The following is a 12,766-nucleotide window of genomic DNA, read 5'->3' as shown; positions in this document are numbered from 1 at the left end:
TTCTACAGTTTTAAATATCTGAAACCTCCATCAAGCCTAAAGAACCCCTCTAGAAACCAGAGGGTGGTTAGTCAATCACTAACCTGGCAATTTTTTGAACTACTCTTTCATATCTATTTGTCTTCTCAAAACATTACACATTCGAACTTAGCTCTGTCTAAAATGACCATTCTCTATTTGTTGATCTTGGCTCTAAGGAACATTCAGCCTTTGCCTAGGTTTAAACTAATATTCTAACATAACAAATAACAGAAGATAAGACGTTCAGCCCAGACTATGACTGGACCAGATTTTTTTAAAGTTAATCATTATGTCTTGAAAACACTATTTGATTGCCAGATCTGGGTGGCTCATGCCTATAATCCCAGCTACATAGGAGGCTGAGATCCAATAGCTAATTTATGCCAATAGATCGTACTGATTATTAAAAGCAAACAAGACTTCTGTGATGACACACACTTGTAATCCCAATATTTGGAATTGTAATCCCAATTTGTAATCCCAAAATGTGGATGAATTCTAGCCAATCTGGGCCAGACCACAAGACCTTGTATCAAGATCGGAAAATGCAAACAGAAAACCAGGACCTCTGAGCCTCTTCAACCGGATCTAACTTCTAATAAGGAAATAGTTACTACTTCCCCTTTTCCCAAAATTGAAGCCGTGTCAGTGGGTCTTGAATAAAGCATGACTAAATTTCCCTAATATCTTATTCCAGTTGCCAAAACATCCTCATTCTTATAGATCTCTAGGATTTAAACCTTAATTAAGAGAACCAACCACCAACAGAGGTTTACAAAGGGTTACCACTGTATTCAAGTCTGTATCTAAACCTGTGTACTGACAGCATATCACTCAGTGGTACTATACGGTTTTATTAACTAGTGATGTTGGAGGTGTCTTAGTTTGGGTAAATAGACCCTAAGATTTCCACACAATGATAAAAGCACCTAACAATGTATTTCTCATAACATATCCCCCTTAAACTACTCATGTCAGAAGCATCTCTTTTAAGTACCAGAGTAATGACAGCCAAGAGAGAGAGAGAGAGAGAGAGATACATACATACATACATATATACATACATACATGCATGCATGCATGCATACATACATACAAAGACAGATACATAGATAGATATGGGCATGGAGCATGCTTAAACAATGCCAAGTAACATAAATAAGTTACTGTTCCACTTACAGAAGAGTCTCTGTGAGACACAAAAGAATTCAGCAAATGATCACTACAACATGGCTGCCACCACTGACTCAGAGACTAGGCATAGCAGAGAGTACACAGCAACCGTCAGTAACTGATCAACATATAAACCTATGGAATAAGTGCAGTTCAGTATACAAAGAAAGGTTGAAAACCTAGAAAAGAACGCAGAAGTAGCAGCATCAGGTAAGACTCTCTCATGAAACAGCATGAACACCCAGAAAAGGAACAAGAAGCACGTCTGTAGTATCTGTTTTGTTTCTTAAATAATCTGCACTATTTATTCTCAATTGCCTTTTATTATAAAAGATAAATTGTCAGACTGGTTCTTTTAAAAAGCACTTTATTGCACTGTACAAAAAGAAATGTACTCATTACCTGACTCATGTAATGGTAATCCCTCTGTATATTACCTCTATAATAACAATAAAGTATATTTTTTAAAAAGCACTTTAAGTCTTTATAGTCTTTCTTTCATTGTTCAAAGGAAACTGATGATTTACTATTTTGTAAACAAACAGCTTTTTCTAAATAGCAAAATGTACCTAAATATGCCTTCACTAAAATAATAGATTAATATTGGCCATTTTTTACAGTCCTATTGTCTTAAGTGCTTGCTAAATATACTCCTATTATATCAAGATCAGCATCATCTTTTATGATTAACTTATTACTTTAGATAGTATCTTGAGTAATGTTATAACCAAAAGACAGAAGTTGAAGCAGATTTCAAATTACTGACTGCCTTGCCTTACAATGAACTTCATATCAAAGAAGATAAAGGACCATGCTTACGTTTCAAAATGCAACAGTCTTTTGGAAAATATTTACTCTAACTATAAAAATACAATCTAAATTTATAAAAACAAAAGGATCAGCTAAAGATATGGTCTTAATTTATATATTTAACTAAGATAAGGCAAGTATGTTTTACTTAAGTTTAAGAAGGATGGTACCTATTAAGATGCTTGGACACACTGCTCATGTAAATGGAGGAAATTTTAATTTCACCGATAAACTCTTTAAATATTATTATTAGGAACTGACATTTCTTTTGATACACTTTTTAAAAAATTCACTCTTACCCAGCATTGTTGCTGACTGCAGTGATTTCTTTGACTCCCGTCTTTAGTAAAGCTCCTATAAGATTCTCAGGAATTCCACATAGCCCAAAACCTGTGAAGTCCAAAAGGTAAATAATTTGTGAGGAAATGTGTGCTATTATCCCTAATTGAAAAGAAAAATATGAAGCACACCTTTAGATGTAATACAGAAGTAGCAGAAATAGCTCAGTAACTCAATAAATAGTCAAATAATGCTGGACACCAGTGGCACACACCTATAATCCTAACTACTCAGGAGGCTGAAATCTGAGGATTGCGGTTCAAAGCTGGCCCGGGCAAGAACATCTGTGAAACTCTGATCTCCAATAAACCACGAGAAAACCAGAAATGGCACTATAGCTCAAGTGGTAGAGTGCCAGCCTTGAGCTGAAGAGCTGAGGGACAGCACTCAGGCCCAGAGTTAAAAAAAAAAAAAACAGTCAAATAACTAGATTCAAACACAATTACCAAGTCTCTGAATCATAAGTAAAATGACAGGTGTAACCAGTTTATATACTATCTCTATTGCCCCACTTTATAATTCAACCCTGAAGCAGTTACTTTTACTCAAGCATGTTGGCTTAACTTGCCTGGGTACATTTTACAGAACTGAAAGCCTTAATCCAATAACTTCCTTTGTATCTTCCATGATTCCTCAAACAGTGTTGGGTTTAAAATGGTCTTTCACAGACTTACCAGTTGGCTAGATAGAAGGAGATCAGTCCTAAGATAAGCTTTGCTGCAATTTGTAAGAATAGGAAGCAAGTTAAATAAGAAGACAGAAGGTCTAAAAGACATCCCAAACAAGAAGAAACGACTGAGGATAAACATGTGGAGACAGGCATGGGTTTCTCAACACCAGACAGACATTGCCAGATGTGGGTTTCAACACCAGACAGATGCTGCCATGTCCTCCATCTCAACAAATACAGAGAAATAAAAGGAATGACTAGGGTAAACTGATGAGAACTATGCATATGTTCCAAGGAAAACAGGAATTCCCAAAGATCTAGAGATTCCTCCAAGCTCCTGATATCATTTCTTGCAAACTAATTGGGGAGGGGACACAAAACTGGAGGGAAATAAAATATGGGTAGTAAAATTTGTTAAACATTTGGAATAGAACACTGTCATGAAATAGTACATATTACAATGTGCATGAATAGGGAATAAATAATAAAGAAGTAATAAGGTAATTGGTACTTCCTATCTATACAGCTTTTTTGTTGGTGGTGGTGGTTGTGGGGCTTGAACTCAGGGGCTGGGCACTGTCCCTAAGCTCTTTTGCTCAAGGCTCTACCACTTGAGCCACAGCACTGCTTCCCGTTTTCTGGTAGTTAATTGGAGGTAATAGGCTCATAGATGTTTCTGCCCGGGCTCACTTCAAACCACCATCCTCAGACCCAAGGCTCCTGAATAGCTAGGATTACAGGAGTGAGCCACCAGTGCTCAGCTTGTATATAGCTTTATCCCTGTGGTTTTCCAGCTTCACTGAAAACCTAAATGACATTATCATCCAAAGGTAAAAGACACCAATAACATATTACTCACCACCAACTAGCACTGTTGCGCCACTGGGAATATCTTTTACCGCTTCGATTGGATCTTCATAAAATTTGGTATGGTGACGAGCACTGACAGAAAAGTAGCAGGCACACCCCTGAAACATTAAAAATACTTTTCAGCCAAGCATATGTAGATTCACCTTTAAATATATAGCAATTTATCCCATTTCTATAGGATCAATTGTAAGTTCACTATCCTTTTCTATTAATTACTATTAATTTACAATTAAAATGCATATAGTTACAGAATACAATATACATACATATATATATATATATATCACAAAAAGACTAAATTGAAGCCAAGTTCTGATGGCTCACACCTATAATCTTAGCTACACAGAAATCTGAGATCTTGGAGGGTTGTGGTTCAAAGCCAATCTGGGTAAAGAAGTACACAAGACTTCATCTAAAATGAACAAGCAAAAAGCCAGCCTAGACACATAACTTAAATGGTGGAGTACCAGATATAAAGAAGCAATTCAAAAAAGAGCATGAAGCACTGAGTTCAAATCCCAGAACTGGGGGGGGGGGGAGGAGTAAAATAAGTTATTTAATACACCACTACTTCATGTATCCTTTAAGGTTTTTGTTTGTTGGGGTTTTGTTCTGTTTGTTTGATTGGTTGGCTGGTTGGTTGGTTTTAAGACAGGATTTCATTATATAGCTCAGATTGAAACTTCTAAGCTTCTTACCTCAACCTCCCCAGTGCTAGAATTATGGCATGTGCCACATACCTAGTTCACATATCACTCTCTGGTGGTAAAAATACCCCCATAACAGTTTTCAAGAATAAAACAAGAGTCACCATGAAGTACAATATATATTTTCAACTTATTCCTCCTGTATAGCTGAAAGTTTGTCCTTTGATCAACAAAGCCCATCAATCTTCCAGCCTCTGGGAATTAACATTTTATTCTTTACTTGCATGAAACTAACCCCTCTTGAAAAGTATGGGACTCTAGTGGTTTGTCCTTAAAAGAATGGATGGGCACACCCTACCCACAGATTATCACCAGAATCCCCTGTGATCTGTCTCTTCCATGGCATAGGGAAAAGCTTCAGTTGTGTCAGCTGTGGTCACCTAAAATAACAAAAGTAGGGGGTCCACGTACTGGGTATAAAATTGTAATATTGCTGTTGTCAACCATCAACTTCTGATAGCATCTTAGACTTCCACTTGAGCAACCAATATTTATTAAGAAGTTGTATGTGACAAGTTCTGCGCTGTTTAATCCAACATAGTATTACAACTGCCGCTCTCCAGGAAATTAGGTACGATATGAATAATACTGCAAACACCTACGAAGCAGAGCTTCTTATCCAGCCTCAGGTATGAGAGGAACTCGTAAAAGGATAAGTAAAGAACAGCACACATAATGACTCATCTCTCTCTGAGGCTAGTTTAAGGATGCTGGAGTCAAGGAGTAAACTATTAACTTTCCAGGAATGTGGGTTATTCTTACCACAATGAACTATTTGGTCACACTATGATGTGGAGATGGTTTGCCACATCCAAACCCTGGGTTGAAATAAGTTCTCCATTATAACAGTGCTGAAAAGTGGCAGGGCCTTTAAGAGATATTTGGACCCACACGAAGGGCTTAATGCTGCTCTGCAGACCTGAGTTATTTCTTACAGGAGTGAGTTCTTGCTCTCACAAGACTGGATTGGTGATTGTCCAGAGTGGATCCCTATAGAGTAAGGCTGCTCTCTCTGCTTTACCTAAAAAAAGACCATCTCCTGGCCCTTCTTCTTCTAACATGTTTCAATGGAGCACACAGTTCTCATCAGACGCAACAACCAGAATTTGGATTTCCAGCTTTCAGAACTATGAGCTAAACTAATCTCTTCCCTTTAGATATTACCTAGCCTGAAACATTTTGTTATAGCAACGGAAAACAAAGTATAATAGGTTCCAAATGAGTCATACTGTGAACATGAATAACTTGTTATAAATCATTTCCCCCTACAATCCACCCACAATATGGACATGAAAAAAATGAGAAGACATATTGTATGGTATCCATCCATTCCTACTCAACATTATCTCTCCCTTTATTCTCACTACCTGTTCAATCTGAAAAGAGAGGGAGTAAAAAAGGATAACATTTGAGTCGTGACATACTAACATACTACTATCTCACCAATCCCAGCTATAAAATTATACATACTTCCCTTCCTAACAGCCCTCCTGACAGACACAACATAGTGTTTATTGTTCTTTTATGCCTCTATAAACTTTTCATCAGAAAGTGCCAACAGATATAAAAGATTATGAGAGCTATGAGAAAAGTGAATGAAAGATTATAAAGTAGAAATTACACCATACTTTTTGCCTTTTAAGTATCTATTTTGGTCAAGGTCAAATGAGGAAGCACAGTGCCCCATACCAGGTACATGAGTAGAGGCAGAGAGAAAGAAGGGGCCTGAGACACAAAGAGCCTTCTTTCCTTTCCTCCAGCAGCAATGGTCGAGTTTTAAACACACACACACACATACTTTTAAATTTAGAATTTTGACAGAAGAAACAGGCCATCAGTAGATTATAAAGTAATAAAGGTGTGCATATCTCCTAGAAAAGAAAAAAGTACATCGATATCTGATCCAAACTGATTCATTGCACAGGTCATCTTTCTAAAGCTTAGAAATCTGCTTTTTTAACTTACACAAAACTATTAAAGCAAGATCAAACTCAAGGTCCTACTGCCATAGTAAATTCCCTTCCATGTTTACTTAATGCTGTATTGTATTCTACTTCCCCTTTATTATTTATATGCAACAAATCTTTATCAGTGTCCTACGGTTTTCCGTAAGTAACTCTGCAGCTGCTATGTCCACTATAAGTGAAGTGGATAGGCCTTAGTAGGAAGAAAAGAATGCATCCACACTCAGATAGTCTGGGAAGCAAGGTCACCTTGAACATTTTCTCTATAGACTGAGAAATATGAATTCCATAGATAGTAAGTTGGGGAGAAAACACATGTCGTTCAAGAACTCAGAGAGGTTTTCAGACTCATGAACAAAAATAAAAGCACAAAGGGCTGTTTGCCGCTGCTAAGAAGTAAACAAATGATCAGACCTTACTGGGCAGCTTGTCCTATTCTTGAGAAGAGAGGAACCCATCAGAGTATTTTTAAAAAGATCATAAGTTGGACTAGCAAATTCAAGGGGTTGGAAGTGAGACATACATTTATCCAGATAACCAAAGTAGTACCATGCTTGCAGGACCGTAAGATTTCAAGGTAATGAAGAACTTCACAGGCATTCCATTTTTTTTTCATCATCCATGCATTCAGTTAGCAGTATGTATTGGCATTTACACTTGAATTTTACAAGATGGTGACAACAGTCTCCCAAGATTATAATTAGACTAAATTATATACAAAACCTCTGTGCCTGTACTATATAAAATATTCAGGGAATGGTTGCTTCCTTGTGGGAATACCGCCCTTTCTCTATTCCCCACTATGATCAACTTGTCATTTACTGAGGTTTAATTTTAACTTTTAACTTCACCACTCTGTCCTGTACACATAGATCACTGATTTCACTGTTACACAAAATAGTTAAATACTGTAACTCACACTATGACAAACTAATCCAAGTAGCTTTTGTTGAATTAAAAAAAATAGTCTTAGCTTTATGATTAATTAACACATGGTGGGGATGGGGGGAGTTGAAGTGGGACTTGGGTTTTTTAGTTCTTCGACAGGGTCTTAGCTTGAGTCCTAGGCTCAAGTGATTCTCCTGCTCAGCCTCCCAGGTGGCTGAGATTAACGGTGTAAATCGCTTCATCCAGCAATATGTCCTTTTTTTTTTTTTTGCAATCAAGATTGCCAGTCCAGATATTTAGGCTGCTGGGCAAGCCAGCACTGGGAGCACAGGCAGTGGGGCAAAGAGGACATAGGATGCTTGCAGCTAGTTGCACCACAGAAGATTTCCCAAGCCCACAGCCTAGAAAGCGGCTTAGGATATGGAAGGCAGCTCAGTAGAGGAAGCTTGGCCGTTTGCTCTCTTAACCTGCTTTGCCCCTGTTCCCATTCTCCACCCTCAGTGTCTGACACTTTCTATAATTGGGGAATTGTGGAAAATTGTCTTTCTGGGATGACCCAGTTCAAACAGCTTTGAGGTGTTACAAAATGAAGCTTTAACTTCTAAAATACTTTACATACTAGCATTTAAAAAAAAAAACAACAAGTGTACAAGCTGCTACCAAAGCAAGTAAATAAATAAATAACCGTTAGGCTTGGAGAAGAATGAGGAATAAGAAATATAACATTCTAATGTCTAGTTATTCTGGAAATAATTTTTTCACCTGGGTCTTCCCTTATATTCACATAAAGTATTGCATTTTGGTTTTTTACGCTGATGTTTCTAGTCTTCTTCGATTTGCTGTGATTCTGGATCTTTACTTACCAAGTTTTGACCTGTGCCAAGGAGTCTTAGTGTCTCCCCTTATCCCTTTTCAGGGTTTCTGGCCTTACATTGAGGTCTTTGATCCACTTGGAGTTGATTCTGGTGCAGGGTATTATACAAGGATCTAACTTGCTTTATGCACATGCATAACCACGTCTGCCAGCATCATTTGTTAAAGAGGCTGTCTTTCTTCCATCCTGTGTTTTTGATTCCCTTATCAAAATTAGGTGGCTATAAGTCTGTGGGTTGATTTCTAAGGTCTTCTATTCTATTCCATAGGTCCTCAAGCCTGTTCTTGTGCCAGAACCAAGCTGTTAATACTTTGGCTTTGTAACAGAGTTTGAAGCTTGGTATTGATATTCCTTCAGCACTGTTCTTCCTGCTAAGGATTGTTTAGGGTTTTGTTTGTTTGTTTTGTCAGTTATGGGACTTGAACTCAGGGCCTGGACACGGTCCCTGAGTTCCCTTTTTTCTCAAGGCTAGCTATCACTCTACCACTTTGAGCTACAGTACCACTTCTGGCTTTTTCTGTTTATGTAGTACTGAGAAATCGAACCCAGGGCCTCATGCATGTAGACAAGCACTCTATACCACTAAGCCACATTCCCAGCCCCAAAGGATTGTTTTTTTACTCCCCACAACTCCATTCCATTGTTGGTAATTCTTCTTGTTATTACCATGGAGGGGGAAATATAATTGAGTACTTAAGGGAATTAAAAAACTCAAAATTCAGATAATACAATTTGTTTCCACTTGGTCTATTCCTCCCCCCCCCAAATCCCCACTCCAGTAGGTCATGAGGCTTGAACTCTGGGCCTGGTCACTATTCCTCTGCTCTTCAGCTCAAGGCAAGCACTCTACCACTTGAGTCGCAGCATCATTTCTGGTTTTCTGGTGGTTAATTAGAGACAAGAGTTTCCTGCCTGGGCTGGCTTTGAACCACAATCCCCAGATCTCAGCCTTCTGAGTAGCTGGGATTACAGGCATGAACCACAGTGCCCATCTTTTTTTTCCTCCTTTTAGTACCTTCTACACCTTCACTCTTGATCCTTTACATGAAATTCTTACATCTAATTCTTAACCTATGGTGACCCTACATTTCATTTCCTAGCTTCTTAATCCAGAGTCCCTTCTGTCCTAACCACTCACTGCTATCATTATTTCTTTCACCTAAATGTCTTTTTTCTGTCATTCAAACTTCATGACCTAATGAAAATGCACTTCTTGATGATCTTTCAGTGAAAATATATGAAGAATTGTTTTTATTTTAAAAAAGTAATTATTATCTTAATGATACAGACTGTACATCCACACAATGTCAACTTTGTCATCTTCCATTGAATAAATAAATTATGACACAGAAAGGTTGATGTTTGGGCTGGGAAGGTGACTCAGTGGTAGAGCGCTTACCTTGCATGCATGAGGCCCTGGGTTCGATTCCTCAGCACCACATAAGCAAAAAGAAAAAAGCCAGAAGTGGCGCTGTGGTAAAGCGCTAGCCTTGAGCTGAAGAGCTGAGGGACAGTGCCCAGGCCCAGAGTTCAGGCCCCACAACCAGACCAAAAAAAAAAAGAAAGGTTGATGTTGTTGGCCTCCTCAGTACCAAAACCTGATTAAGAGATATGAGGAGAAAATACTATATAGAAAGAGCTGATTTGAGGCACGGTAGAAGGAAAGGGCAGCAATATGAAGGGGACACATGCAGCAACTCATCAGGAGGAACAGGACATCACAGCCAGGAAAAAGTGATGTGTGTTGATGTAAACTAAGAAACTCAACCCAGAACCTGAACGTGGGTGCAATCTGGGAATGTGGCTTAGTGGTAGAGTTCTTGCCTAGCATGCATGAAGCCCTGGGTTCCATTTCTCAGTACCACATAAACAGAAAAAGTGCGAAGTGGTGCTGTGGCTCAAGTGGTAGAGCACTAGCCTTGAGCAAAACAAGCTCAGGGTCAGTGTCCTGGCCCTGAGTTCAAGTCCCAGGACTGGCAAAAAAAAAAAAAAAAAACCTTCCAGGTAATTGTGATACAAATTCCAGGGAAATGCACTTGCCTATCATTTAAATTTTTTCACATATTTTTAAAATAATTATCTCACTTCTCACTTAATCCTTGATTATACTTAGCAGAAAAAAAATGGCCTAGATTATTAATTAAGTTGCCTGAAGGGTTCTCTCCTCCCTGGGTTCAATGTGTTCCATATCTATTCTTAGAGGCATAGTGTGTAACACTGAAGGACAAAGAGAAAATGGTCTCAAAGTTAAACAAGCATTACAAGTGTTGCAGGTCAAAGAGGAGGTGAAGATTTAGGTTCCATGCCATGGGGAGGGGGCACTGCAGAAACAGGGGCTAGGCCTATGATGTCACATAGGTGACAAAGGCCCAGAGTTGAACTCTATGTGAACTTTTAATGAGGTCCAGCAAAAGCTATAATTATAGCTCATCCATCTGGAAGAGATTTCCTGACTTGAGAAATGGTTTAATGATTATATTCAGGGTGGGAATGCCTAGGGTAAGTACATTATACTGAGCAAACCAGTAAGTGACAATATGAATGACCTTACCTCAAGGTCATTCTGTGTCCCAGTTTTTACTTTGGCTTCTGCACCTGTACCAGCCAGGGTGAAGGTCAAGTTCTTTCTTAATAATAATGTTTAATATCTCCAAAGCTATCTGCTATTACCAAAAAGCTCTCTAAGGCGAATTTAAGAATGAAATGATCCCACTCTGAATCATTCCCTACCACTTGCAGAAGAAGCCTTTCCAAGTTCTAAACTGTATGAAACTGGATGGGGTGGGGGGGGGACGAAGGTTTCAGAAGGGCTGATTGTGTTGTGTTGTGGACACACATTGTGCCCAAGGCATGATTTCAAGCTCAAAGCTATTTCAATACACTACCAAAGAAAACGCTTGCTTCCTTGTTCTAGGGAAGGTCTTTTGAGGTCATCTCAGATACCTCCTCAACCTGACCTTGTAGTACTCCAGTCCTACGACTCTAGACGGGAAATCCCTTTTAAATTTGAGCTTACAGGCAGAGACCATTCATAAGACAAACTCACACATCAATCCACTGGCAGAGCGACAGCAGCGGGTCGGAAAGTACAGACCGAACAAAACTGTCAGCGTCCCTACCCTCTAGCCGGGATGTGAGAAGCCTGGAGGAGAAGGGACGTCTGCAAATACAGACAAGCTAGTTGAGACTGCGCGCCAGACTGCCAGACCTCCACGCGCTCCAGGCCGGGTTCCCCTTCCCACCGCCACGGTGCGGCAGAGCCATGTAGGGAAGGAGAGGATGGGGAGAGGCATTCGCCCCCGGGGCGCACAGCATCCACCCACTTGGCTGTGAACTTGTGCCAGCCCAGGCTAACGCGGCTCCGGGTTCTGGGGCCTCCAGAGGCCCCATGGGAGGCAGAGATCTGAGGGCACCTCCCTACCATTTCCCCTTCTTGAACCCGCGCCTCCCCTCGCCCGGTGGCTGTCCGCGCGGCGCGGGCGCGTGCCCAGGGGGCGCCCCAGGCGCGCGTGCCCCGAAAGGCGCTGCCAGTCGTCCCCAGGCCTCTCCACCCCGCCTCGCCCCGTCAGGGAAACGGATGCAAAACCAAGAAAAGCCGCCATCGGATGCAAAACCAAGAAAAGCCGCCATCGGAGGCACGGGGCGGGAGGGGGGGGAAGGGGAGCCAGAAACCCAAAGGCTCCTTCGTGGTGCCCAGGGCAACCGCGCCCGCCGCAGATGCCAGTTCCGGGGCTGGAGAGAGGGTGTCGATGGGTAGAGGAGGGAAGGCGGGCGCGGGGCAGCGTTCGCATCCGCGTCTCTGCCGCGCGTGGCCGGCCCCTTCACCCGGCTCGTTACCTTGGACCAGACGCTCGGGGAGCTGCGGATGGAGCCGCAGAGCCTTGGCGCAGAGGAGAGCAGTTTGAGAGCGGCCATCTTCGGCACCGGGGGCGCAATGGGGCGGCGGTTTGGGGCGCGCGCGCTGGAGTGTGCAAGGGCTGGGTTGTCGGGGGCCGCCGCGGCGTCACCGGCGAAGGAGGGCCGAGAAGAAGAGGCGAGGCGTGCCGGGGGCGGGCTGGAGGCTCGACCGCGCGTCCGTGACGTCCTCGGGGCCTGGGCGCGGTGCCGCCCCTTGCGGGCCACGAGGCAGCCCGGTGAAGCCGAGCGGGGAGGAGCCCATGCCTGGGGCGGGGGGTGCCAGCGCGCGCTCTGCACAGCCCACGGGGGTGCGGGGAAGATCCCCGGGGCTCTGCGTGTCCCGGGCAGCTGTATTCATCTGCTGCCACAAGTCCCTCCAACAGCATTTTAACTTTGAGAGGTCTCCAGCGCCCCTTCATTTGCCTACATCCGAGAGGAGCATTGGTTTATGTTTGGGGCTCTAAGGGCCACGGAGGGTCTCCGGTGGAACTATTGCATTAGCAGGTCACCGCCTGGCAGATGTATGGGTGAGATGCCAAAGGGCACCCGGGCA

At 41.8% G+C, this 12,766-nt stretch overlaps 1 protein-coding gene across 1 annotated transcript in view; it reads right to left on the bottom strand.

Moving 5' to 3' along the window:
• The window catches only part of Oxct1 (3-oxoacid CoA transferase 1), a 129,438-nt gene extending 117,086 nt beyond the window's left edge, over positions 1–12,352 (bottom strand). Inside the window, exons 1-3 of the mRNA XM_013018597.1 lie at positions 12,154–12,352; positions 3,873–3,981; positions 2,304–2,394 (exon numbers count right to left, since the gene is read on the bottom strand). Of these exons, the coding sequence (XP_012874051.1) occupies positions 2,304–2,394; positions 3,873–3,981; positions 12,154–12,231 (278 nt within the window). The 5' untranslated portion in view covers positions 12,232–12,352. The remainder of the gene's footprint in view (positions 1–2,303; positions 2,395–3,872; positions 3,982–12,153) is intronic.
• Positions 12,353–12,766: the final 414 nt, after the last annotated feature.

The sequence above is a fragment of the Dipodomys ordii genome, unplaced genomic scaffold, assembly GCF_000151885.1.
Source record: "Dipodomys ordii isolate 6190 unplaced genomic scaffold, Dord_2.0 Scaffold41, whole genome shotgun sequence".
Taxonomy (NCBI): domain Eukaryota; kingdom Metazoa; phylum Chordata; class Mammalia; order Rodentia; family Heteromyidae; genus Dipodomys; species Dipodomys ordii.
The sequence above is the reverse complement of the archived record's forward strand: the minus strand, read 5'-3'. Positions and strand labels throughout refer to the sequence as shown.